General features: G+C 43.6%; 2 protein-coding genes across 3 annotated transcripts; one reads left to right on the forward strand and one right to left on the reverse strand.

Annotated features, from left to right (window-relative positions):
* Positions 1 to 1110: 1110 nt before the first annotated feature.
* Positions 1111 to 27351, reverse strand: cdc73 (cell division cycle 73, Paf1/RNA polymerase II complex component, homolog (S. cerevisiae)). Its single transcript, XM_027142430.2, has 17 exons — positions 27181 to 27351; positions 24936 to 25041; positions 24584 to 24653; positions 24414 to 24476; positions 22175 to 22227; positions 21999 to 22087; positions 21401 to 21614; positions 19922 to 20020; positions 17048 to 17126; positions 16532 to 16596; positions 10699 to 10756; positions 7060 to 7095; positions 5709 to 5796; positions 5378 to 5539; positions 2958 to 3058; positions 1752 to 1893; positions 1111 to 1454 (listed from the first exon to the last, which is right to left on the reverse strand). The coding sequence occupies exons 1-17, from the start codon at positions 27309 to 27311 to the stop codon at positions 1418 to 1420; spliced, it is 1593 nt and encodes a 530-aa protein (XP_026998231.1). The 5' UTR covers positions 27312 to 27351; the 3' UTR covers positions 1111 to 1417.
* Positions 12080 to 15811, forward strand: LOC113640086 (beta-1,3-galactosyltransferase 2). 2 transcript variants are annotated; one of them, XM_027142431.2, is made up of 2 exons: positions 12080 to 12528; positions 14131 to 15811. In XM_027142431.2, the coding sequence occupies exon 2, from the start codon at positions 14149 to 14151 to the stop codon at positions 15244 to 15246; it is 1098 nt and encodes a 365-aa protein (XP_026998232.2). In that variant the 5' UTR covers positions 12080 to 12528; positions 14131 to 14148; the 3' UTR covers positions 15247 to 15811. The 2 variants fall into 2 exon arrangements, with proteins under 2 accessions (XP_026998232.2, XP_047668098.1); XM_047812142.1 differs by lacking the exon at positions 12080 to 12528 and adding an exon at positions 13426 to 13827.
* Positions 27352 to 27878: the final 527 nt, after the last annotated feature.

Consider the following 27878-nt stretch of genomic DNA (forward strand, 5'->3'; position numbering starts at 1 on the left):
ATTTATAAATGATTATAAATTATACAGCACTCTTTTGGAAAAAGTAAAAAACAAAAAAGCTCAGAAAACATGTAATACTTTAATTCATTCATTTTCTGACGCCTATCTGAACTTCCCGGGTCACGTGGAGCCTGTGCCTATCTCAGGCGTCATCGGGCATCAAGGCAGGATACACCTTGGACGGAGTGCCAACCCATCGCAGGGCACACACACACACACACTCATTCACACACACACACACACACTCTCATTCACACACACTACAGACAATTTTCCAGAGATGGCAATCAACCTACCATGCATGTCTTTGGACCGGGGAGGAAACCGGAGTACCCGGAGGAAACCCCCGAGGCACGGGGAGAACATGCAAACTCCACACACACAAGGAGGAGGCGGGAATCAAACCCCCAAACCTGGAGGTGAGGGGCAAACGTGCTAACCACTAAGCCAACGTGCCCCCTAAAATAATTCGATTTTTTCTTTCTTTTCCGGTAACCGATTTGACAGATACCTCTTGTTCATGTGGCATTGAACAAAATGTGTATTTTGTGTTTGTCGTTATGCAATAAAAAAAAAAAAAAAAGCTCTGAAATTGTTGCCCAATATTGCCACCTAGTGCAGGAACATTCAGTTACAATCTGTGAAAGTCACTTCCATCGTCCATCCTCATCAAAGAGCTTCAGTTTACAGCTTTGTGGAGTCACTTTACTTCAGGAGAATAAAGAAATATTAAAAAAAAAGTTTTACTATTTATTATTTAATATGTTTACATTTGAATGACATGCAGTGTATAATTAGTCAGTTATACACTTTGTTTATTCCTTCTTTTTCGGCTGACTGTAAAAGAAAAGCAAGAAGAGCGAAAGGCTTGATGTGGAGCTGCTACACAAGCCAGTCGTTGTGAAGGTGTTGGGTCTCATTTGGGTTTTTTTGTGTTGTTGTTTTTGAACTGTATTGCTGTGTTGTGCAGTTGCGGTCAGTCAGGATCCTTCCTTTACATCAGTTTGTTAGTGGATGTGACTCGTTGTGCAACAGCGCCCCACATGTGAAACCGTGTCACTGCAAGTGAGCTGCAGCTCCTGAAGAAAAGAAACTCGTTTTACAGCGGGAGCTTTTACAAATGGCAGTTCATTTATTAACCTCAGTAAGGGACATTTTCCACTTTTAACCATTTTACACCAGAATACTACTACAAAAAAAAAAAAAAGAAAAAAAAAAAGAAGAAAACCCCAAAAGAAATGAAAAATAATAGAAACAGAATACAAGTTCTAAATGATCTCAATTTCTCGTGAGATCTTTTTTTCTTCTTTCTCTCTCTCTCTCACACACATCTGCTGTTGAATGCCTGACAAAGTGCTGCTGGCTGCATCAAGATGAATCCACACATGTTGAGCATGTAGATGAATATAAAACAGATTCAGAAGCGCAGATGTGACTTGTGCTTCACCATGTACCTGTAACACACGCACACACACAGAGGACATGAGTAAGAAGGAAAACGTGTGTAGTGGACAGTGTAACCAGTGTGTACGTTTACAATACACAATTAAAGTACAAAATGTGTGTGTGACAGAGGTGTGCGTGAGGGAGAGAGAGACAGACTGCAGGCACATACACAAATCTTACTGCAACATACGCACACACAACTCCTCCCTCTCCCCATCAGTATATTTAGTCCTTAAGGCAACAAACCCCCCTCTGTGCTACACACTCATCACGCACTGCCTCAGTAGAGTTGTGTTGCGTCATACCTGTCCAGTGTCTCCCAGAAGCGCAGGAAGACTGGCCGGTCCAGGTGGCGTTTATGGTGGCTCAGCTCCAGCACAGTCACATCCCATTTCTGCACGTTGGGGTCCATGCGTGCTTCATCATACTTCAGATGGAACGCTCGGACTGAGAGACAAAAGGACACGACACCGAGTCAGCACCGAGAACAGGATCAACAAGGTCTACGGTGGACGAGTCTCAACACAGCTGCTGCTCTGAAAACAACATCTCACCGTGCGACCCTCCAGCCAGAACACTTCCTCCCCATGTGTTCACTGCTTAAAGCTTTCAAACCTTTTATTTCTTTTTTTTTAAACTTGCAACTGGAACCTTTTACTCTGAGACGCTGGAATTGATCATCTGTCACTCCTTCACCTGCGAGCTGGCTTCAGTTTGTAAGTGTTTTAATTCAATTCTGTGCAAATTAGATACGTAGCTCTAAAGCATCTGATCCAGGGGTCACAACCTTAAACACTCAGAGAGCCATTAGGATCCGTTTCCCGCAGAAAAAAAACAGGGAGCCACAAAAGCCATTTAACATCTAAAATTAAGATAAAACTGCATATATCGTTTTTTACCTTTATGGAAAGTGTAGAAAAAAACTGTAGTTTGTTGTATTTATGAAATCAATGAACTTCTACCGAGTAAATGAGATATTATTTCTGCAGACAAACAAAAATATTTTGAGCAGTTTAAACTGACCTTAAGAAAAAAGACGCTGGGTCGAAAGTACCTTTCAAAACGTCTAATCGAGTCATCTTCGTATCCATGACAACATTTTAACTTGCGCCTGCAGCAAACCAAAAACTCGTCTGCTTCCATGTCGGATTTCGCAAGTCGGCGGTTATGTATCTTTTTTTTTTTATGCAACATTTATTTTAATGTTACAAGAGCATCATAATCTTAGGATTTAGGATTAAAAACTAACTAACTAAAAATAAATTCAAATTAAATATTTATTTTCCAAATCTACAGGGAGCCGCAGGAGAGGGATGAATGGGCCACTTGTGGCTCCGGAGCTGCGGGTCGCCGACCCCTGGTCTAATCAAAGCAATTGGCTCAGACTTAACTGGACGACGCTCGCCGCTTTACCTCCTGTAGAAAGCATGTGTTCTCCCGTTAGCTTTCGAAAGTGTATGAGTTCTTCAATTAGGAATCTGAAAATAAATAAATAAAACAGACAAACATACTTTTTGCAAAAATGTCCACAGGAGATCCGTCTGGCAGAAGCCACGGCCAGCCCTTAAACTGCCAGGCAGGACCCTGGACGAACACGGCCACCACACGATCCCTGCAGGAGCGAGAACACAACATAACGTCAAAAATAGCTCAACCTCAATAATCACTTCTTTTGTTGTTCTTTGGTCTTTTGGGTGAATTACTACTGCATATTTAAAACTAAAATTGTCAAAGTGAGCAATTAGGAATTCCAACTGTAATACCATCATCACCTCCTCCATGCTGAGGTAATTTAATAAATTAGAAACAATCATGGAGAACAAGCCAACAAAAAAAAAGCTAGAGGTACCTTTAAGCCCCACCCACCCGTTAGCCGAACAGGTTCTGCTGACATTTTACTACACGTTTAATCTTAAAGTTTATTGATCATCAAAAACCCGATAGTTCAGATAGTAGAAGTGTGTGTGTGTGTGTGTGTGAAGAAAACTTCATGAATTAAATCAATTTCCTTGGTAAAAAGGAAAGCTCTTACAATACGGAACTGGACGTTGTAGAGTCGGAGAACATTTGTTTAAAGAATGAACTGCTTTGAATTTTCTGAACGATGGCGAAACTTTTACAGTGAAAGCGTCCAGAGAGAGACGAGACGATGTGAGTAAAGGTGAGGTCTCTGATGTGTGAGAAATGCTTCAGAAAACTGAGTCGGAACGACAAACTAAACAAAATCAAAACAAACGTGTAGCCAATGAGCAGAAAGGGGCGGGGCTTGTCGATATGTGCGGAGAGAGTGTTCAGTGCGCGTGTGTGACGTTAGCAGAAAGCGGTTTTAACATTGACATGGAGGATAAAAACAAAGAAAGAAAGAAGAAAGGCTTACGATAAGGCAAGAAGTAGGACGTGTTAATATAGGATCAGCTTTCCAGCGCTGGAGAGAACTGAAGGAGCAGGAAGTTGGCCACATATTCACAGGTTGGAGATTCCTGAGTCAATAACTCCTGAGCTAAACTCTGTTACTACACAAATAACACCTCTTTTCTATCGTAGTAATGTAGAGAGGCAGCTACAACCGTGTTTTGTGTAGTAACAACGTTTAGCTCAGGAGTTATTGACTCAGGAAACTCCAACCTGTGAATATGTGGCCGACTTAAGACGCCGAGGCACTTTTTTCCTTCTCGATAGGTGAGCAACGTTGGTTTTGCTTTGTTACACAGAACTAATATATGCCTTTGTCCTTTACATGATTATGCTTGTGTGTCAATTTTTGCTTGTTTGTTTATCGTAGCTGAAGGGAAGAACAATACGATTGTAGATAAAGACACATTTCTTTCTGTTAGTCGCCTGGGTTACGTATGTATGTGTGGGCGGAGCTATCGATACAGGGGTGGGACCCGTTTGGGTTAGGGGCGTGTCTTTTTTGGTGATTTCAAACACCGGAGACCGCACCTTTAAGCGGTGCATACGTTCCACATCCAAGTTTATTACGGAGGGGTCAGACCTCTCACTCCTACTGCAAGCTTTAAAATATTTAAGGGTTTAAACCAGTGAACAAACCAAAAACAAAAACATCATAATGACTATTTACTGCAAATCAGTGTGACTTCTGCTGTTGCCGTTCAGAGACCAGTTCAGAAATGCGTGGCTTCACCTTGGCAAGTGCCACTCTCATGTCATTTTCGCAACAAAGTCTGTTACTTTTCTTCGTTTTTATGTCCAGCATCCTCAAAAATGATTGCTCGCAAAAATATGTTGTAACAAACGGTATGAAAATCTCCAGAGCTTTCTTAGCAATTACAGGGTACGTTACCATTTGTTGACACCAAAACGTTGAGCGCGTTGTTGTTCTGAAGAGTTGCTGTTGGACCTGGCTCTGCTGAATTTCAATGATTTCATCCAGGTATTCATCATTGACATCTGTTGTCTCAACACTAAACGTGAACAGCTGTCTCACCCATGCTGGATAAGACTCTCTCTCTTATCCTCCGCCGAACCCCTAAGTCTGACTCACCGAACCCCTGGGGTTCGATCGAACCCAGGTTAAGAACCACTGGTTTAAACATTGTCTGACCTGCTGCAGTCTCATTTACCCTGCTATTGATTAAAAATAACCATAAATACCTCATTACAACTGGAATTAATTATGAAAGGGGGAGGGGTGGCGGGGGAGGGAGAAGTAGTGCACAGACTTCATTAACTTTCAGAGAACAGGCATAAAAACCTCATTTCAAGTGGAATTATTTCTTGTAAAATTACCGCCTCATTTCTCCTTCTTTCTTTCTTTCACATCTGCGCTCGCTTTGCTGGACAGGATAACGAAATAAAAAGAACGGCTTTACTTGTGGTGAAACGACCCAAGAGGTTCTCTAGAACAATCTCTAGAACCTGTAACTATGGCTCAAACGAGTGTGTGTGTGCGCGTGTGTGTGTACGTTACCAGTCCTGAGGTGCCAGTTTGAGCGGCTGGTCGATCACTCTGTAGGGAACAGTGACGCTGAGGCTGGACCCTCCGGGCTGAAGCTGTTCTTTACGCCTCTGCAGCAGCACCTCGTTGTCCCGCTGGATGCCCTGCTTCTTCTTATCATCAGACGTCACAAACCTACGAGCAGGTGGAAATGAAATTGGCTTTTCACACCTGAACTGCTTCCTTACCAACTTTCCGTCGTGTCACTCTTTACTTTCATCAAGAAGCGTCCAGAATGTCACGCAACTAGTCTGTCAGGACAAAAGAGCTCCACTGGTGTGAAAATAAGGTCCATCACACTTACTTCAGGTCCTGCAGGAGGTCCTTGGCATTGAGCATGGTGATTAAGGAAGTCGTAGCAGCTGGGATGATGATGATCGGCGTCCTCGAGCCTTGAAACCAATAAAACAAAACAGACTTCCTGATTTTCTTGCTATATTTACAAAAACATTGCACTCGAGCGTGTCCGAGTGAACCTTAAAGGTGCGGTCTCCGATGTGTGAGAACTGCTTCAGAAAAATGAGTCGGGAAAACTAAAGTGTAGCCAATGAGCAGAAAGGGGCGGGGCTTGTCGATATGGGTGGAGAGTGTTCAGTGCGCATGTGTGACGTTAGCAGAAAGTGGTTTTAACATTGACATGGAGGATAAAAACAAAGAAAGAAAGAAGAAAGGCTTACGATAAGGCAAGAAGTAGGACGTGTTAATATAGGATCAGCTTTCCAGCGCTGGAGAGAACTGAAGGAGCAGGAAGTTGGCCACATATTCACAGGTTGGAGATTCCTGAGTCAATAACTCCTGAGCTAAACGCTGTTACTACACAAATAACACCTCTTTTCTATCGTAGTAATGTAGAGAGGCAGCTACAACCGCGTTTTGTGTAGTAACAGCATTTAGCTCAGGAGTTATTGACTCGGGAAACTCCAACCTGTGAATATGTGGCCGACTTAAGACGCCGAGGCGCTTTTTTCCTTCTCAATAGGTGAGTAACGTTGGTTTTGCTTTGTTACACAGAACTAATATATGCCTTTGTCCTTTACATGATTATGCTTGTGTGTCATTTTTGCTTGTTTGTTTATCTGCAATCGTATTGTTCTTCCCTTCAGCTATGATAAAGACACGTTTCTTTCTGTTAGTTACCTGGGTTATGTATATAAGTGTGGGTGGAGCTATCGATACAGGGGTGGGACCCGTTTGGGTTAGGGGTGTGTCTGCTTTGGTGATTTTATACGTCAACATTGGCTTTCAAACATCGGAGACCGCACCTTTAATATGATCAAGATTTCTGTAGGAGCTTTAAAGGTTTCACGATACAACGCACGTCAATACGTTATAAATGATTCACAACAGCCGCCGGCTCGATACACCGCTCAGCAATTCAACCAGTGCACATTCCACAGTCAAGAGGATAAATAAATAAAACTGGAGCGATAAAAACAGCAGGGCATGTGGCATCAGATGTTAAGTGATGCAGAGATGCCTGGATCTGATCCATCACCTTTCGGTCGATGCGCACTGTTCTGAATCGCTCTAGTGTAAACATTGACCTGGAGTTCAGCATAGAAATGTTTACACAAGATTAGTCTTTAAACAGATTTGAACTCATGAGAGAAACATTAACACCACGATGCTTATCTAGGAAGAAACAGCAGCGGTACCTTTCTTTTGGTTTGGCGGAGGTCTGGCTTGAGAGACTGCAAAGAGAAAAAAGAAAAAGGTCCAAAATTAGTCACGCTAACGCTAATGACATTATTGTAGGATACGCTAATCCTGTGTGTGTGTGTAAATGGAGGATGGGTGAATAGGCAGGGTTTAGAGACTGGTGGATGGATAGAGGACAGGGGGAGACACAGAGAAGGGATGGTCATATTTGGTGGATTGATGGACGACAGGTAGAGGGATGAAGGCAGGGGACTCAAGACTGATGGATAAAGGACACGGGAGGAAGGACAAATGGTATACGGATGGGAAGGATGTTCAGAGAATTGGTGGATGGATAAAGAATGTGGGACAGATGAACGGATATTGGGATAAAAGGTTGAGGATGGGTGAATAGAACTGGTGGAAGTGGGGTGGACGTGTGGCTGGATGGTCAGAAAATTGGTGGACAGAAACTATGAATGCGTGAATATGGGTGAATGGCTAGACATGTATAGATGTCTAGGTGGACAGATAAGGATCATGCATGGACAGACAACCGTGTGTTAGGGTTGTCTTGATGGATGGATGCATCTGTATATGAATGGACATATAGCAGTGTGCATGGATGCTCTAAGGCACTTCAGTAGATCCTTCTGACGTATGCAGATGGACGGTGAAGGATGTATGAGCACTGAGCATGACTTCAAGAACGATAACGGCCTGCACGTTTACACGCTCCTCTGCTGTCCTGCAGCTAGAACCAGTGACGTTCCTCTGCACATTCTATTGATTTTTTCCCCACTTCCTTCAGGTTGTAGTTCCTCTTCTTCCTGTAATTGTCCACAGTCTCTTATGCCCCTTTTACCACCGAGGCAGTTTGAGTGTAGGTTCGGAGCCTAATTTAGAACCAGTTCTTTCTGTTTCGACCGCCAAAGCAGGAAAAGTGGTTCTTAAGTAGCACCAAAACATTGCTGGTCTAGACTTAAGAAGCGCTTGTGTTAGCGCCTGGGGGCGGGGCTACTGTTAGTGTTTTTGATAATGTACCTTAAGTATACTAATGTTTAACACACTTTAACTTTACCACGATATGATCAGTTATCAGCACAAATGATAGTAGGTAGCTACATGCTAAGGCTAACTTTTTTCTGTGTTAATGATAAAATAACGTTATGTACTTTCTCGATCACAACCTCCATTTATACAGATTACACGGAGCTGCACGTACACGTCGGATTCGCCGCGTTTGGGTGTTAATGTAGGTTCACAAAGCCATGAGCATTAACAGTAAAGTAACATCCACCATTGTTGTTGTGTTTGTGTTTGTCGCTGCTGCGCTAAAATTGCTGTGTAGCATGACATGTATACAGTGACGTCACACTCGGCTCTGTGACGCTCTCTAACCGATGGAAAGGCGAACCGGTTCTTAGAAGGTTCGCTGTGGAACCAACTTAGAACCAGCACCAGCGCTAGCTCTGAACCAGCACCCGGTTCTTTCTGGTGGAAAAGGGGCATCGTTCTCACTTGAAGCGAATAAAAACGAGAAAGAATTTTGTGATTCTTCTTTTCTCTGAAGGCTCTTGCCTTTTGTTTGGAGGACGTATTTTGGTCCTCGACTCCTGGCGTCTTGTTGAGAAACGAGGTTCCACAGATTCCCTGACCACGAACATCCTCACCACGTGCTTACCAGAACGTCAGCGTACCAAACTTCCGGTGGCATTTAGGGGAACTATGAACTATGCACAGTCTCCAACTGTGCATAGTTCAGCAGAGTCAAATGAATCAAATTTGCAAAGAGAAAAGCACCGAGAGGGAAACAAACCCGGATATTTATTTTACCATCGGCCATGCAAACTTGACCCGCGCTGAAAGCTACCTGTCGTCGAAGACCATGACAGGGCCTTCAAAATGCAAACAAGACAATCTACAATTTATTTTGAGAGTAAATGTTAAACAGTAACGACACCAAAAGGTCCACACACTGCTTAAACATGGTCACACCTTACTTGGCAGCTAGCAGGGTTTTTTTTAACCAACCCAAAGCCCAGGGTTCTGCATTCATTTCTATTTAGATCGTCCTAAATAAAGCCGGCACAAACAGGCTGCTTTCAGCTCCCTTTTTTTCCCCCTACACTGAATCCTCTCTAAGGCACTTTAATTTGCCAGGAAACACGCTACTACCATAGCGCGAGATGGCAAAATGTGAAGTAATGTGACTTCAGTTCAAACAAAGGAATCTGCAATGTGGAGGAAGCGCGGTGCGAAAATAAGATTTGAGAAATAAATCCGATTTGCCGTGCTGTCTGAAGTCTTGGTGACTGCAGGGTTTCTCTTTCCTCCTCGTGGCTTGGAAACAGCGTCCTGTGTGTTAACTGCTGAACATCGCCAGCACTACGGGGTCTCGCAGACCTACGATCACATGGCCGCACCGGATCCTTTCGATTGCCTAAGGAATTTATAAGGAAATTTGTTTCATATTCTTTTCCTACGTGTCCGACATCTCGTATGCGCACATCAGTCTCCATCAGCCAGGACGACGGGACGCGTCACACGGCTCAGCTTGGCCCATCACTCAGTCTCACACACACAGGTTCTGTGCTGGAGCTCCACCCAGGCTTACAGCTTTAACTTTCTGACTTCCTCCGGCTTTAGATCTCAGTGGCCTTTAAGGGTCGTTGCTTTGTAAAAGACGATCTGGACTTTTCCGACAGACTGTGTGATGGCATCAACACAAACCGTCATCAGTCCATGCAGGAAATTCTGCTTCCATTTCGGCCTTGTAGCTGCCCCGGGTTCAGGATCACCCCATGCTCCCCTCCTGTTATGCCCCTTTTACCACCAAGGCAGTTTGAGTGCAGGTTCGGAGCCTAATTTAGAACCAGTTCTTTCTGTTTTGACCGCCAAAACACAGGCTCTGAACCAGGAAAAGTGGTTCTTAAGTAGCACCAAAACGTTGCTGGTCTAGACTTAAGAACCGCTTGTGGGTGGGGATGGGGACGGGGCTACTGTTAGTGTTTTTGATAATGTACCTTAAGTATACTAATGTTTAATACACTTTAACTTTACCGCAATATGATCAGTTATCAGCACACATGATAGTAGTTAGCTACATGCTAAGACTAACTTTTTTCTGTGTTAATGTAGGTTCACAAAGCCATGAGCATTAACAGTAAAGTAACATCCACCATTGTTGTGTTTGTCACTGCTGCACTAATGTTGCTGTGTAGCGTGACACGTATACAGTGACGTCACACTCGGCTCTGTGATGCTCTCTAACCGACGGAAAGGCAAACCGGTTCTTAGAAAGTTCGCCAGTGGAACCAACTTAGAACCAGCACCAGCGCTATCTCTGAACCAGCACCCGGTTCTTTTTCGTGGAAAAGGGGTATTACTGGAGCCACGGAGCTGCTCGTACTCTGAGAATACTCGTAAGACCCACAATCTGTAGGCCTTAATGAAAAAGTGAAAATCAAGACGAGGGAAATGGGTAGAGATACACCTGGTAGTCATTACCGTTATGAAAGGGGTAATAAAAGTTGATAAAAACTGACTACTGGTGCAAGAAATTAGACTAGAGAATGCAACACAATGCATTATGGGTGTGTGAACAAGTTATTCAACCGTCATATGAAATGGATATGGATTTGTGGTCATCCCACCTGGTCTGGGAACAGGCTGCATGGCAGGAGTCTGGGCCTTCCGTGCTGACGCTCCTTCCTGGAATGATATTTGAAAAGGTGTTAATATTTCATTGCTTCATACAACAAGAGTTACCGTCACGGGAATGACTCGGAGGTCAGAACGATTACATGACTCTCGGTGATATTAATATTCATAACACAACAATTTACATTCAGCTGGAAATTTACTAGAGGAAAAATTAACAAAATAAAAAGTCGCAGTTAGTTTTTTTTTAACCGACGAATCTAACACAACACCCCGCTGAACCGCGGCTCGTGTGCGAATCAAATCAGACGGAGATTCGCGTACGAATCATCATCTTCACACTTCACAACGTTCCATTTTTTGTTCGAGGGAGCAGCAGCTTGATCTGAGCACCGATGCTTTTTGTTTGTATGAATGTGGCGGCTGTCAGAAGTTTTATTGGTGGTGTTGTATGAACAAGGAAACGCCACGGCAGATGACTAAGATGACCAAAGTACATTATGAAACACATTAACATCTAACATCTGCTCATCAAAATGACCTCCAACCCAGAAGATATCCATTAACCACCCTCCCATGTGAACCCGAATTTGTCTGCGCTAGACGAAGACTACGACACAAACTTGCCCACCGAGTGCTGTTTCCGTGCTTAGTTACCCCTCCCATAATTCCTGGTGGCAATAGATCGGGAACTGGCTCCATTAGGTCACGCCGTCTGCACGTTATTTAATTAGAGCTCTTAAATTTAATTGAGATGATTGACTTTTAAACCGAACCCCGTCATAATGGGTTTATTCTGGTTCTTCACCTCTGAGCACGGGGCAGCGTGAACCCTGTCCCAGTGGAGCCTCCATTAGATGAAGTCACAGTTGAGTCAAATGAATCCATCAAGTTCTAGCACTGTAACAAAATGGGCGGATCTGACCTGCCTAAAGTTCCATAATTGTAGAGGATCTTCAGCACTGGAGTCGTTGGCTAATACAGACACGACTAAAAATTTCTTCAGGCTTTCGAGTTCTTACACCTCCAGCTTAGAGTCGAAAGATAGCGGAATCTACACCACAGCTTGTGAGCACGTTTCCTGCTTTTGTAGGACACGGCGTCCTAGGCTGAACTTCAGAGAATTACTTTCTAACATTGTGTGTGCGTGTGTGTGTGTGTGAGAGAGAGCTTCTTGTTCCCCATTCCATGGAAACCACCATCCTCTGCACTTTCCATAGAAATATCATTTTAAAAGTAGACTCGCAGCTAGACACAGCTGGCAGAGAGCGCGAGAGCATGAGAGTGAGAGAGGGAGGGCGTGTTTCACTGGCTGTTAATGTGGTGGGTGGGATGATAAAAGGGTCACGTGAGGGAAGTGAACACACACACACACACACACACACATCCCTTCCCCCAGCACACAGCAGTAGCGAGAGGACAGTGAAGCAAGCGAGAGCGCAGAAAAACAACTCGCAAAGCAGCAGCGGGTAAAAATAGAGCATCAGACCTAGAGGGGAGAGAGAGAGAGAGAGACAGGACGCAAATGCATGAGCCACGGAGAAAGTGCCAGCGTTCTGCCTAGCAACACACACGGAGCAGTAGATCTGCTTGCCGAGCTCCGATTGTCTCTGTTCCATCTTCAGGAATGACTAATCTGCACAAGGAGGAGCCTTAAAGCTCTTTTTCAGCTCAGAACGTAGCCCGGCGTTTTTAAGGGAAAAGCGACAGCGGTGGTAAACAATGTGGACCGAGTCGAGCTGCCAGCACGTGCCAGTGAAAACAAGGCACACCCATGGCGAGTGTAGCGTTTTCTCACGGCTCTGGATTTCCTGCTGAAAAAGGTAAGAACGCCAGGCTGCGATCGAAACCATCCTCCCCATCCCCAGTCGTCATCAGGTGTCAGCCAAGAACGTAAAACGTTTCAATTCCGTTTTGTGTCAGTGTTTAAATTTGTAGTTTTACTATTAAGTACATCGCTGGAACTAAAAAAAACATATGTAAAAAAAAATTGCTAACCCAAACTCTTAACACGTAGGGTTACTGCATGAAATGGTGTTAACACCCGACAGGAGAATCATCAACTGACAGAAAACTAAAATCTATAAATCAAGAGAGAGAGGGAGAAAGAGAGAGACAGACACAGAGAGAGAGAGAGAGAAACAGAGAGAGACATACACAGACAGAGAGAGACAGACACAGAGAGAGAGAGAGAGAGAGACACACACACACACACACACAGAGAGAAAGACACAGAGAGAGAGAGGGGGAGAGAGAGAGAGAGAGAGAGAGAGAGCACTCCTTTACAACATGCTGCTGTGTGTTTTGTGTTATAAGGGGTTGGACATGAACACTGAACAGTTAAATGTGGTAACCCTGGTGTGGTACACACACACACACACACACACACACAAACACGCCACGTTTTCTCATACACACGCGCACACACACACACACAGAGGAACAGTGATCTAATGGTGCTCTGACTCTGTGGCTCAGTGTGTGTGCTCTGTGCTCCAGTCATTTCTATACACACCGTTTGTTTCTCAGCCCTCAGCTGAGAAAGCATGGTGTGAGCTCAAAAAAACAAACCCTCCCTAGTCACCTTTCACCTTTACGCCTGCCTTCGGCTTCTTCTCCATCACAAGCAGCTCTTTGTCTGGAGTCAGCAGCCGTGCAGCTGTGAACTGCACAGAAACTGAAACTAGTGCAGAACCAAGTGTCAGAACAGTTTACAATAAAAGCTGCCTCTAAAAGACAGCGACACGACTTCCTTAGCTGCGTTTCCATCGAAGGGCTCATTTTGACAAGCAGGTCTCCATGACCATTCTTCATGCTCGGAGCCCCCGACTCTCGCGGTGAATAATGCTTGTGTGTTTATGGTGACCGCAGCAGAAATGTCGAACCGTGTTAATAAACGAAACCGGAGACATTTGGGTGAGTGACGACGTGTCACATTCGACCTTTCGGAAGAGCTGGAAATCAATCAGTCCCATTCAGTCGCGTAGAAGCCTACAGTGTGGGTGGTGCCTCGGTCCCAGACAATTAAAGAGGCAGCTTGTGCCTCAGCGGCTCACCTACACGTCCCTCGGGGGCAGAGCGTCCTCACTGCGGAGGAACAAGCTTCATCCGCTAGCTAGAAAGTAAGATCCTTCGACTCAGAACCTCAAAACGCATCGCAATAAATGAATAAAAACTAAAACAGAAATAGATCGAAAAACAACACAAAACAAATCAGGTCGTATGTAGAAAAAAAACAAAACAAAACAAAACAAAAACACAATCACACCCAGAAATGACAAAAGCAAAAATCCCTCTGTTGTGTCTTTTCTGAAAAGGAGGGGAAGAGTAAATATCATGCTGAAAGGTTGAAGGCTGGGTGCAGTTTTAAGTTTTGTGTCCCACTCATTTCTCTCTGGGTAATCGAGCTCTCCTTCTGTCCGCAGGAACCTTTCAGGGGAACCATGCAGTGCAGACGTCGGCATTGCTACACACGGATCGCGGCTTTGCTGGCTTTCCTGTTATGCGTCGTTCTCATCCTCTTTGTCCGACACGTCTGGCTGACTAGGCTGAAGCGCCACGTCACCGCAGAGCCGACCGTCAGCAAGGAAGCGGAGACTTTCCCTTCAGCAACCAGGTTCCTGGCTAACAGCACCCTCGTCTCCGCTCAGCTGGGATCTAACCGGAGTTTAGCCAAGGAAGAAAATGCCGAAAGCATTCTGAAAGTAGAACCCTACAAGTACATCATTAACGAGCCGGACAAGTGCAGGAACAATAAGACTTTCCTAGTGCTGCTGATCCCGGTTGAGCAGCACAATTCCGAAGCCAGGAACGCCATTAGGCAGACGTGGGGCAACGAAAGCATGGTTGAAGGAATAGTACGCATCTTTCTGATGGGCGTGAAAAACACCACACAAGTTCCCGGCCAGCTCCAGCAGCGATCCCTCATGGCAGAAAGTCAACAACATCGCGACATGATCCAGCAGGACTACGTCGACTCGTACTACAACCTCACCATCAAGACGCTGATGGGGATGCACTGGGTGTCCAGGTACTGCCCCAACACCAAATATGTCATGAAAGCGGACAGCGACATGTTCGTCAACACCGAGTACCTAATCGAGAAACTCCTTAAAGCCAACATTCCCAGGGAGATGTACTTCACCGGGTATATCATGCGAGGCTACAAGCCCAACCGAAACAAGGATAGCAAGTGGTACATGTCTCCAGAGCTGTACCCCAGCGGGAGCTACCCCACGTTCTGCTCGGGAACCGGGTACGTCTTCTCCGGTGACATGGCCAAAAGGATCTACACCACTTCCCTGAGTATACGCAGGCTGCACCTGGAGGACGTCTATGTGGGACTCTGTCTCTCCAAACTGAACATCGAGCCCATGCTGCCACCCAACGAGTTCCTCTTCAACCACTGGAAGGTTTCTTATTCCAGTTGTAAATACAGTCAGTTGATCACCTCGCATGAGTTCCGCCCCAGCGAGCTGCTCAAGTACTGGCAGCACCTTCAGCAAAACAAGGACAGAGCCTGCAAAATGCCCAAAGGATAGAGAATGCCAACATGTACCAACAAAGTGGTGCTTCGTTCTCAAAAGAAGTGACGGAGCTTCAGTGCTTTCGGGTTGATCAACGAACGTTTTTTTTCTCTCCAATGGACGTTTTTTTTTGGTAGGAAAATGCTGTGTTGTATCACAAGTACATTAAACACTGGTTGTAAGTGCTCTTATGTGATCATCCAAAAGATTCCTTTAGTTTAAATCACTAAATATATTTTAAAATAAATCATCAAATTAAAACTAAATCTCCTCCTCCATCGGGACCTTCCGAAGAATCTCAAGCGGTTCCCGATTTAATTAGCGTAAGCGTGAATGTCGGGTTCTCTCATCTTTAAACTGTTTTGTTTTTTACCGGTTTACAAGCCCCCCCATTTGGCTTTCTTTTTCAGAGGACAGAAAGCTGCTTACAGTAAAAAAGCGTCGCACTAGTAAAAGGGACGGATGCTGACGACGGTGATGTTACTGTTTAAAGAAAAATGGGTTTAGCTAAAAAAAAAGAAAGAAAGAAAAGGAGCTCAAACCGGCGGCACAAGCCGATATTAAAGACGCGTCTCACTAACTCAGGGTTTTTTTTTTCCTGCTATTGTAACAGTACAGATTTCTTTCACATCCGCCTAAACGGAACATAGATTATTATTATTTTTTAATCGAGCTAAAACGCGTTAAGCCTTTAATCCGCTTCGGTGTGTCGCGACGCTCCATGCGCTCAGCTTCAGAAACGACCCCGAGCCTGTCGCCTCTTTGTATTTGCCCAGCAGCTGTTCTGCTCCTCATGAAGTCTGATTGGATTCTACATGTAATTTTGTTTCGTTCATTTTGGTCTGAAACCCCGACGCAAGGGCGACGACGCGCATTCGCCGTCCTGACGCGGACAAGATCGTCACGAATATGTCAAGCGGTGCAGATGACCATCGTGTCAAACATGTTCAAGATCGGCGTGTTTACAGACAAGTCAGACAGACAGACCAAATATAGAAAAGAAAAAAAACAACAACAAATATCCCATATAGTCTAAATAAACTCCAAATACATCAATAACACTTAAAAAAAAAAAAACTCTAAAAAAAAAAATAATAATAATAATAATAATAAAAAAAATAAATAAAATCTAACCAAAAACAACCCCAAAAACCAAAACAGGTTTGTTTAGTCCGAGTCTCTCTTTAATTAACGTTTATCTTCAGCCATCTTTAATCATTACTGAGAACATGCGGGAAAGAGCAGGAGGGTCTGAACCGTCATCGTAGGCATCAGATAAGATCAAAGGTCGGGTTCTTACCGTCACGGATTTGAGCGTCATCCCGTGGTACGTTCCCATGGTGTCGATTTTGAATCCCTCCGTTTCTGAGAGAAAGGGAAATAACGAGAATGCGATAAACGACTAACTCCACGTTACGTTTGTACACAGAAGAGAATTCGGTGAGGAGACGTCAGACGGAAGGAGTCTCTGGTTCCGGCGGGGTTTCGTTTACGACTCAGAGGTTTTTCTCCGGCGTTCATATTTAAAGTGATTTATGAAGGAAAGGAAGAAGGGAAATAAAAGGAAAACGTTGTGTCGTTTAAAGCCGGTTGATTTCATTACTGTGACACATGATGCCCCTTAAACCCTGTTTCTTTTGGTTTTAAATATATTGTGGATATTATATATATATATATATATATATATATATATATATATATATATATATATATATTTTAAATAAATACATTTACAAACTAAACCGTAGCAGATGAATTGATGGTGATGTAAAAATCTTGAAGAAGACAAGGCGAGTTAAAGGGACACAGAACTCACCTTCTTTCCCTTTGAATCTCTCCTGATCGTATCTGTTGTACGCCGCCGGTACCGGCTGCTTGTTTCGAATCGTCGGATCCTTTAAGCGGGGAGAAAAACAAACAAACAAACAAAAAAAAAAACGATGAATCAGCAACAGTGTAGAACAAAGTCAGAGCTTAAAACACTTCCTCATTTTGAGGTTCAACAGTCCTGTGTGTAAGTACCCGAGCGATATAGTGGGGACGTGGAAAGGCAGAGTGGAGACGGAAGGTGTTAAACGGAAGGATGACCTGAAAGCCCCAACAACAACACCAGCTTTCTACTTTCCACTGCTATGATCATCTTGACCTTTTTGATAGTTCTGTACTGTCGGAGTTTCAGCTAATAGATGAACAGACTATCTTTCTCACCAAAACCTCACTAGTTAAAGAGCTCATTAAACCATAACCTAGGCTTTGACTTAGGGTCAGGGTTAGGTTCAGGGTTAAGCTAATCCAAAGCTGCTGCAACATTCTAATCCTATTTCTAAACAGTGACTTAAGCCACGTTCACACCGCAAGTCTTAACGCTCAATTCGGATATTTTGCTCAGATCTGATTTTTTTTGTTTGGCTGTTCACATTACCTTTTAAAATGTGGCCTATATCAGATACCAGTGTGAACCGTTTGCTGTTTCGAACTGACCCGCGTGAGCAAACGAGCGGCAACGATGACGTCACACGCAGGAGGAAGTAAGCGTTTTCGCTTTCCTTTCTAAACGTGTGTGACGGCGGCACAGAGACGCGGTGTTCTGATTTTCAGATGTTGAGGGCGACTTTTGCTTATTCGATCCACTTTGTAGGCGTGGTCACGTTTGTGTGCGTCCTCGCCGGCGCATAATTGCGACGGATGTCGATGCAGATTGACGTAAAAGTCGCATCAGATCCGCCTCGGTTGTTCACATTGGCCACATTGGAAAAAAAATCAGATTTGGGTCTGATTCAGGACCTCATATAGAAGTGGTCTAAATCTGATCTGAAAAAAAAAATCTGATCTGGGCAAGATTCGAGTGTTCACACTACTCCTTAAGAAGTCTGACCTGGTCACTTGACCTCAAAAAATAAATCAGATTTGGGCCACTTTTACCTGCAGTGTAACGGGGCTTTATCATCATCATCATCATCATCATTGATGAGGGAGAAATTCGCTCTCTTTGGATTCTAATTAGATCTTCGTGTTGAATTTGAGACGGATGATTCTTTTACGATGCTTTTCTCTCTCTCTCTTTTACACTCGACTCGCTCCAGTAAATGTATGGTAACTCTGAAAAGCTGTTTTTTTCCACTCTTGCGTGAGGCGCAGTTCACATCGTAAACATTACAGCCATACCGACGTGAACTCGTCGTAATTATCCAGTCGTACCTAAAGTATAGTTACTAAGAGTATTAAGAACAAAAATTTTTTTCAGTAACTTTTCAAAAATTGGCTGTAAACTCTAAGACGGTTTGTGTGAACGCTTCTCCACTGCAGTATGGCTTATTTTGTCAGTCGGTAGTCATTATCATTTTTACTTTAGAAGCGGAGCGCTTTAGATCAGGAATCAACGCACACAACTCGTGAATCGCGACTTGCTTGACGCTCGATCCATCCATGCTACATCAAATAGATTCAACAATTGTTTGACGCTCAAAGCTTTCACTTTAGTATGAATAATGATCACCGATCCGTGATTCGTTCAATGTTCCTGAGCCACAAAAATCATGTTCAGAAAAGATTCTTTACCGCCATGAATTATATTCAGTGACTCAGATTCACTTGATGCTCAAAACAAGCATGCGGTTCTGAATCATGAAAAGGTGAGTCATTTGATCCATAAGGTCGTAAGCATTGGTCACTGAACCAGGACGCTCATGACATATTAAATCATGACCGTCAAGACTCAATGAATCATGTTCACTGAATCGGGATTCGTTCGATGCTAAAGCGTTCATACGGTTCGATGAATCGATGAAATGAGTCAAATGATTTGATTTCTTTTGAGAGTGACAAAGCTGCAGCAGGAGGACGGGCTTTTAGTTTAAATAAGGACGTAGAAGGCTACAGTTCCCTAATCCTTATAAAATGTGCTTAAAAACGTAACAGCTGGCACAAGATCACGTGTCGAAGTCAGCTTTGTTCAGGAACTAGAAGACACAAAGTATTTTCGAATTCATCCGAAACAGGACAGCTGTCCTTATCTCAGAGCCACAGAGTAATGAAAAATCCAGGCAGTCTATTAGAGAGAGTCTGTGTAGGACATCACGTGGTGTTATACAGCACATCAGCAGCACAGGCCTAACCGAGATAAGAGCCATCTGTGTGCTTAAAAAAACACGCCTTCTGCGTTTCATCCAAATAAACAGCAGACGCTGTTGTGGTGGTGTGAGCACTGTGCCGTGTCACGCAGCTAGGGAGCCTAAACGCTTTGGCCTTCAGTGGGTGACATAATCGAGTTCCCCTCTCAGCATGCTGGAGTTCATTTCAAGCTTCATTTCCTTGACAAATGGCAGAGACATGCTGGGAAATTGATAGCTTTTATACTGCCACAGTTTAAAACAAAGAAAGTGGTACTTTAACTACGCCTGGGTTTCACGTTGCACTTCCTTTTATAAACGATCAGTACCTCGCTTTTCTGTACAGAAATAACTGGAATAAACAAATGTACTTTACATCAATTTAGATTTACTTCAATGAACTGCTGTTGTATTTAATTCTCAAAAACGATACATCGACGACGTGTGTGTGTCTGTTAAAAATGACTTCAGAATAAAGACTGGGTGGGTCAAAGTGTGGAGAAATGGCCACCAAAGCATTGCTGTAATCTTCCTTTTTCGACACGAAAAAACAGGAAGTAACGTCCCAAGCGTCGTCTTACTGTCTGTGTCGGGTTCTGCGCTGGTCTCTGCTCTGGAGCACGACCTTCCTCTCTCGCCTTCACCGACTGCAAGATGGCGAAGATGCTTTTGGAAAAGTTCTGTGAGGGGAAGTAAAAAAAAATAATAGGGTTCGGTAAATAAAACTGAAGAGGATCTTCAAAAAACGTCAACCTTTAATCCAATTTCTGCACTTTATACATTTTTATTCTAGGATTACAAACAGTTTTTTTTTGTCTGCGAATTTAACATATTAGCTGTTATTAGCAGGGTAAGTGTGGGGAGGAGGGGCAGAGAGTTGTGGGGAGGGGTTTGTTCGTGTCGGTGTTGAACATTTATCTCAAACTATGCTACTTGGTTTCAGAATTCATTATTTTAATAGTTTGCCCTACCCGCCGCGCACACCCTACCCGCCCCCTACCCGCCGCTCGCGCCCTACCCGCCGCTCGCGCCCTACCCGCCATGCTGAACAAAAAATTATTATTTGGTTTCTAAACAAGAACAGTCTGTGAGGCAGCGGTGTGAAAGTGGCTGACCTTTCCAACCTGTCAGTTCTGATTTGTTTATGAAACTCATAGAACAACACCAGCACAGTGAGATACTCAGCAGGAAATGTTCGACTCAGCAACAACAAACTGCATTCACTAGATTCAGGGCTTAAAAAAATAACCAGTGTGTAACAGCAAGAGAGAGACTGTTTGGGGTAGGATGTGTCTTATAATCTGATATAACTAAATATTCTCAATCGTAAGACAGACTAACGCTGTTCATCCTTCCCAGTGATTTACATTTATGGCATTTAGCAGACATCTTCCGATCAGTAGCCCAACACCTTACCCACTGAGCTACCACATATCCAGTGATCACAGCCACTTCTATTCCCTTGAACCCCCACCCATGGTAACTGGGGCATTAAAGCGTGACGGCTTTCCTGTTGTGCCGATAGAAAGCTTTGTAGACAATTTTAACCCGAAATCATTCCAGAGTTCCGATTAAACATATTTAACCTTAAAAAAAAGTAATAAATGAACGCTAAATGTTGTTCTTGATGGCCTTCAGGTTTCATCAAAGAAAACAAGGAGGGAAAAAAAAAAAAAAAAAACATTCACATCATGGAAGGGATTTCGCTCGTTAACGGGTTTAAATCACTGCGGTGCTGCCACCTGGGGAACGAAGCAGGTACTGCAGCTGACGCAGGTTTTTCCACGACAGTAAACCAAGCTGCTACCATCTCATTTAGTCAGGAGAAAAAGTTGACACGTTTCCCCAGAAGTGCCATCTATAGCCATATTAAGCACCGTAAATGGGAGGAGCCTTGGGAAATCTTTATTACAGAGGTGTCAATACTTATAAATCAATCAATAAAATATACGCTGTACTAGATAATATTTGAGAGTTCAAACTATTGTGACAGTTGAATAGCACATACTTTTATGAAGGGTGCCAATAATTTTGTATCTGACCGTGTAAATGATGCCCACCTTGCCGGTGCTCTGTAGTATGGTGGTCCGGGTCCTCCACACTCTCTCTCTGCTCACGATGTCCCGGGTCACATCCACCTCGGCGTCCACGAAGCTCCTCTGCTTCAGCGTGATATCGTCGTCCAGGTCCGTTTTGATGGTCGAACGCTTTTTGGCCATGATTTTGGCTTTGATGGCGGCGATCTTCTCCACGGACATGGCCTCGGAGAGCGAGCTGAGAGAAAGAGGAGCGTACGGGATACGTCACAGGAGCGCAAAAGCTACATTAAGATATCACGCGCCTTAGACCGCGGAGCTGTTAAAACCCTGCGCTCTGATTGGTCAGGAGCTGCCCTGAAGCTACATCAACGTGCTCGCTCTAATACGCTAACGTCTCTATAGCAACAGCTCAGGTTTTCTGTGAGGAGACGTTTAACGTCTGTACAGAAGAAGTCTCCGGTGTCAGAGCTAAAAGCTGCAATTTTACATGAACTTGTTCCCAGTTTATTTTACAGTCAAAGCAATTTCATAGCAGACAGCTCTTATTTCTGCAGCATGACAACCTTCATCCATCTTCCTCTAAATCTCTGTGGCTGTTTGATTACGAGAGCTCTCGTACCGGATCTGATCCGTCTGCACGATGCCCTCCTTATGGCCTTCCAGACGAGCAGCCAGACGCTCCTTATCCAGACGCACCCGTTCTTCATCCTTACACACACAAACACTTACTTACACACAGCAGACACACGCAGACTATACAGAGACACGTCTTCAGCGTTAACTTGCTTGGTTTACCTCAACTCGTGGCTTTTTTGCTTCAGAAGACACTTCGTCTGCAGCCCTTTTGACTGTTTCAAACACAAGGAATTCATTTTTCAGACTGGAAACAACTTGCATTAATGATTCAGAATGAAACTCTGAAGTGTAAGAACAATTCCTGTAGTGATTTCTGTAATCGGGTGGGTGATAGGTGGTGTTACACGATTCCAAAGTCAGCTGGAGTCGACAGCGAGCCGTTCAGTATCTCAGTGAAACAGAGTTATGTTAGTAAAATAATAATCCGCCACGTCATTCAGTGGGTGAGTGAGGCAGTAATTCATTAGGTCAGTGAGGCAGTGATTCAGCACGTCATTCAGTAGGTCAGTGAGGCAGTAATTCAGCACGTCATTCAGTAGGTCAGTGAGCCAATAATTCAGCACATCATTCAGTAGGTCAATGAGGCAGTAACTCAGCAAGTCATTCAGTAGGTCAGTGAGGCAGTAATTCAGCACGTCATTCAGTAGGTCAGTGAGGCAGTAATACAGTAGGTCAGTGAGCCAATAATTCAGCACGTCATTCAGTAGGTCAGTGAGCCAATAATTCAGCACGTCATTCAGTAGGTCAGTGAGGCAGTAATTCAGCAGGTCAGTGAGGCAGTAATTCAGCACGTCATTCAGTAGGTCAGCGAGGCAGTAATTCAGCACGTCATTCAGTAGGTCAGTGAGGCAGTAATTCAGTAGGTGAGGCAGTAGGTCAGTGAGGCAGTAATTCAGTAGGTGAGGCAGTAATTCAGTAGGTCAGTGAGGCAGTGATTCAGCACGTCATTCAGTAGGTCAGTGAGGCAGTAATTCAGTAGGTCAGTGAGCCAATAATTCAGCACATCAGTGAGGCAGTAATTCAGCACGTCATTCAGTAGGTCAGTGAGGCAGTAATTCATTAGGTCAGTGAGGCAGTAATTCATTAGGTCAGTGACCTAATTCAGTAGGTGAGGCAGTAATTCAGTGAGGCAATAATTCAGCAAGTCATTCAGTAGGTCAGTGAGGCAGTGATTCAGCACGTCATTCAGTAGGTCAGGGAGGCAGTAATTCAGTAGGTCAGTGAGGCAGTAATTCAGCACGTCATTCAGTAGGTCAGTGAGGCAGTAATTCAACAGGTCAGTGAGGCAATAATTCAGCAAGTCATTCAGTAGGTCAGTGAGGCAGTGATTCAGCACGTCATTCAGTAGGTCAGGGAGGCAGTAATTCAGTAGGTCAGTGAGTCAATAATTCAGCAGGTCAATGAGGCAGTAACTCAGCAAGTCATTCTGTAGGTCAGTGAGGCAGTAATTCAGCACGTCATTCAGTCGGTCAGTAAGGCAGTAATTCAGTAGGTCAGTGAGGCAGTAATTCAGCACGTCATTCAGTAGGTCAGTGAGGCAGTAATTCAACAGGTCAGTGAGGCAATAATTCAGCACGTCATTCAGTGGGTCAGTGAGTTAGTAATTCAGCACGTCATTCAGTAGGTCAGTGAGTAATTCAGTGAGGCCCGTACGAAAGACAGTCCGAGTCAAATTGTAATTTGTTAAGTCGTCCAATATCTCAGTGAAACAATGATTCAGTACGTCAGTAAGTCATTCAGTATGTTTGTAAAATAGCAATTCAGTATGTCTAGAAGTCATTATATCAGTACAAGTCATTCAATACGTCAGTCAGTCAGTGCATGCCAGTCGTCCAATATCTCAGTGAAACAGTGATTCAGTACATCAGTTAAATAGTACATCAATAAGTCATTCAGTACATCAGTTACATTGTAATTCAGTATAACAAGTCATTCAGTATATCAGTAAAACTGTAATTTATTGTGTCAGTAACAATCAGTACGTCACTAAGACAGGATGTCAGTAAAATAACGAGTGCGTTTGTAAAAGTGTGAGACAGTAAGTCAGTATTCAGTATTCGAGTCGGTCAGATATCGTACATCAGTATTTCAGTAGGTATAAAGAAACGTCAGGCCATGTCAAGAAACGTATTAAAGTAGAACAATAAAATAAAAGAAGTCAGTACACGTGTGAGTGAGTAAATCGATCAGCTCGTCCATGGGTAAGTCACTACATGTCAGACACCGTACTGTTAGGAAGTACGTCATAGTGTGCATGCAGTCAGGACGTCAGTAATACGTCAGTAAACAAGCTATAAGTACGTTAGTAATAACAAAGCACAGATATCTCAGCGTTTTACACCACAAACACGTCTTCTGTATTAACCCTGTGAATACCGGCGTCGATCACGTGACCTACCCTGCGTGGGCCGCTGGAGACCGATCTCGATGGGAGCGCTTCTGTCAATGCTCGTCGATGAAGCTGAGAGGAGAAAATAAATAAATAAATAAATAAATAAATCCATTTCTGTATGCTCTGTTCATGCTTGTATTTTAAACCAGTTCCAGTGCCACAGTGTACACACTTACAGCTTTCTCCATTGAGATAAGACAACAGATCCTTCCTGTCTGGTCTCCTGACTACAGGAATGTTCTCTGTCTGCACCAGGAACAACAAGAGAGAGAGAGGGAAAGTTACATTATTCTGGATTTAAACCAACAACCTTCCATCCCATCCCGCAGACCCCCTCGAGTCTCCACTGGAACCCCATTTCCACTTGGGTTCCCATCAGACCACCCCAATGTTCCCTCAGGGTGCTTCAGTCGTGTTTCCTCCAACACAAGCTCGATATACGGACCGATATATCGTACGTGTGGAGGACAAAACAGATTTTATCTCCAGTTTCAGGTACGAGTCTGGATTAAGACGGTGAAGACTTACAGCAGCTCGCCGCACGTACGAAGGATGAGGAAGGTGCACGTTGTTGAGCAGGAAAAGGATGGAGTCCAGAGTGTAGTACTCCTTCGGCTGACCTTCTTTCCCTGTTCTGTAATTGAGAAGAAATAAAACTTGTGTCATTACAGCAAAAAAACAATAATAAAAAATTAAAGTGCTTATAATTTCGAAATGTCAGAAGGTAAACTCCCGAGCGTGCATGTACATGTGCTCAAAAGTTTGCATACATTGAAAGAAATTGTTAAACATCGCCATTTATTTGGAAAATATGAATGCAGCATATTATCAAAAAATCCAGACACATCGTTTGCATTCCAGAGCAAGAAAGCCGCACATGGGACGATCTCGGATGTTCTAAATTGAGGTATTCTTGGGTCTAAAGAAATGTACCCGACCCAAAGTGACCCGAATCCGACGTGCATTTTTTTTTTGGACCAGAATGTTGCGTAACTCTACAGTAAAGTAACCACTACAGAGTGGATTCAAAATTGACTGACAGGTCTGTTTCAACGAAAATTAGCTTACCGCCAGTCACACGATGTCTCAAGCGGTCTTGGCAAACAGAGGAAAGGTTGGAAAATGACTCAAGTCGATGCACACACACGAGATACAGTAGTTCGGGTCTCTCTGGTCCATTCGGTAAAAACACATTCATTTTAAATTACCCGAGACCCAATGCCGCTATTATTATACCCGACCCGTGTCCGAGGTACATGTGAAACTTTTAGACACGAACCCGCTCAGGTCTCTGGTCGGACCTTGGGTTTTCGGATCCAAGTGGACCCGTGAAGACCTCTAGTTCCAAAGCACAAGACAAGGTCGACCCTCCAGTGGCTACAGCAGAACAAGCTGAAGGTTCTGGAGGCCATCGCAGTTCTCCTGACCTCAAGATCATCGAGCCACTTTGGGGAGATCTCGAACGTGCGGTTCGTGCAGGACAACAGAAGGATAGAATGTGGCTGGGAAGTACGGCATGATTTAACGTTAAATGTCTCCTACATCTGTAGAACAACAAGGAAGTCGTGATCTCCTGGGACAAGAAGCAAAGTCTACTGTTTAAAGTGGACATTAAAGTGACTGATTTAGGACACTTTAATAATATAGCATTAAAGTCTCCCACCACACATCATATTTCTCACACAGAAAAACTTTTTGACTATTTATCATATATTTAATAAGCCGCAGCACCCAAAATGTCTCAGTCCGCACCTCTGTCTCTATGGAACCGGGCAGGAATCAAGCGCATCTCCCCTAGAGCTCTTAGTCGAGCCTGACACTTATCAGCCAATCAAAACAAGAGGCTACACAACAGCCAATCAGAAAATATCACTATTGTATCTGGGTAAGATTTAACACAACAACCAATGAAAAAAAGCAGATCCTGGAGTTGTTCATTATCATCCTCATTCACCCACAGAGAAAAGCACTGGAGCTGCGAGCATCACTTTGAGCACAGAGTAAGTCATGATCTCCTGTTTAATGTTACAACTAATTCACAACTTGTTTGACACAAACAGTGACATTGTGACTGCTGTTACAGACGTTTCCCAGATCATCAGCAGGAGTTTTTCATGTTAGAGTGTCTGTAACTCAGTTTACCAGTTTTACAGCCTGTTCACTGACAACACCTGCTCAGGACAAGTAGTCTAGGGCCAGTGGTTCTCAAACTGGGGGCCCTGAGATGGTACCCAGGGGGCCCAGCTTTATGACATTTTCTAAAATAATGAATTTATCAAATTAAATCTCAGAAAAATAGTAATAGCTACTAACCACCGGCACTACACTGTATAATTTAATTTGTTTTGTTTGGGGGTGGGGTGGTAGTGATGGAGGAGATCTCGTTCTCGCGTGTTATCGCGAGAATTGACGTGAGAACAGAAACCACTAAAAGGTATATATATAAAAAAAACCACCCACACACACACACAAAAAAGTGTTTTTTCCGTCCACTGACCTAAAGTTTAAGAAGCGGATTTATTACGAAAACGTATTAAACTTTTACACGTGACGAATGATTATGTACTTTATATGTTTACTTAACTGATAAACGTGCTTAAGATTCGCCAGTTCATTAATTACCTCATTTGTTCGTTTATAACAATAATATATACTATTTATATAGTGCAACTTTTATATATAAATAAATACAAACACACAGAAGTTAAAAAACTAGCCATGAACCTGTGAAGCTACATCAAGCAAACAATCACGTGTGTAAAGCGTCACTCACCCCCAGATGACATAATTCGTTTTGACATTTTTCGGCCAAGAAAATTCCCCAAAAATAACTTCGTCGCCTTTAGCTATGATCTCCTTTTTCTGGATGTTGTACTGCCGCAACACACTCAACACATCCGCCATCTTCCGCTCGCCTTCACGCAGGAATAATGTTGTATTATCGAAGCCCAGCACAAACACTCTGTCGGGCCGCGTTCCAAATCTCTTCACCGTTCACTATACATGGAACCTACTAAGATCGTAAACAGAGCGGTTTTCAGGACCCTACCTAGTGCCCTAAATGACTAACGTAGACACAGCCATAACAGAGGTGACTACGATAAAAGCCTGTTTAAAAATAGGAAACAATCGCGATTTAAAAATCCGACTTAAATTCTATGTTGTAAATTTCTTTGTGTGTGTGTGTGAAGATACAAATGATGCATAAGTTATATATTATTATAAATACTATAACGTATTTAAACGTAAAGTATGAATGAATTGACAGACATTTGTTCAGGCACAATACGGGACCCTCGGTAAGGAGAATCCATACAACATTATATACTGCAGTTTGCACTATAAAGCAATAACAAACTGCTCTATCTACCATATCTATGGTTATCTACCTACACATACACTATGCCCTTATTTCAGACCCTATGTAGTCACTCTGTGTGTGTGTATGTGTATACATATATATACACGTAT

The sequence above is a fragment of the Tachysurus fulvidraco genome, chromosome 1 (assembly GCF_022655615.1).
Source record: "Tachysurus fulvidraco isolate hzauxx_2018 chromosome 1, HZAU_PFXX_2.0, whole genome shotgun sequence".
NCBI classification, from domain to species: domain Eukaryota; kingdom Metazoa; phylum Chordata; class Actinopteri; order Siluriformes; family Bagridae; genus Tachysurus; species Tachysurus fulvidraco.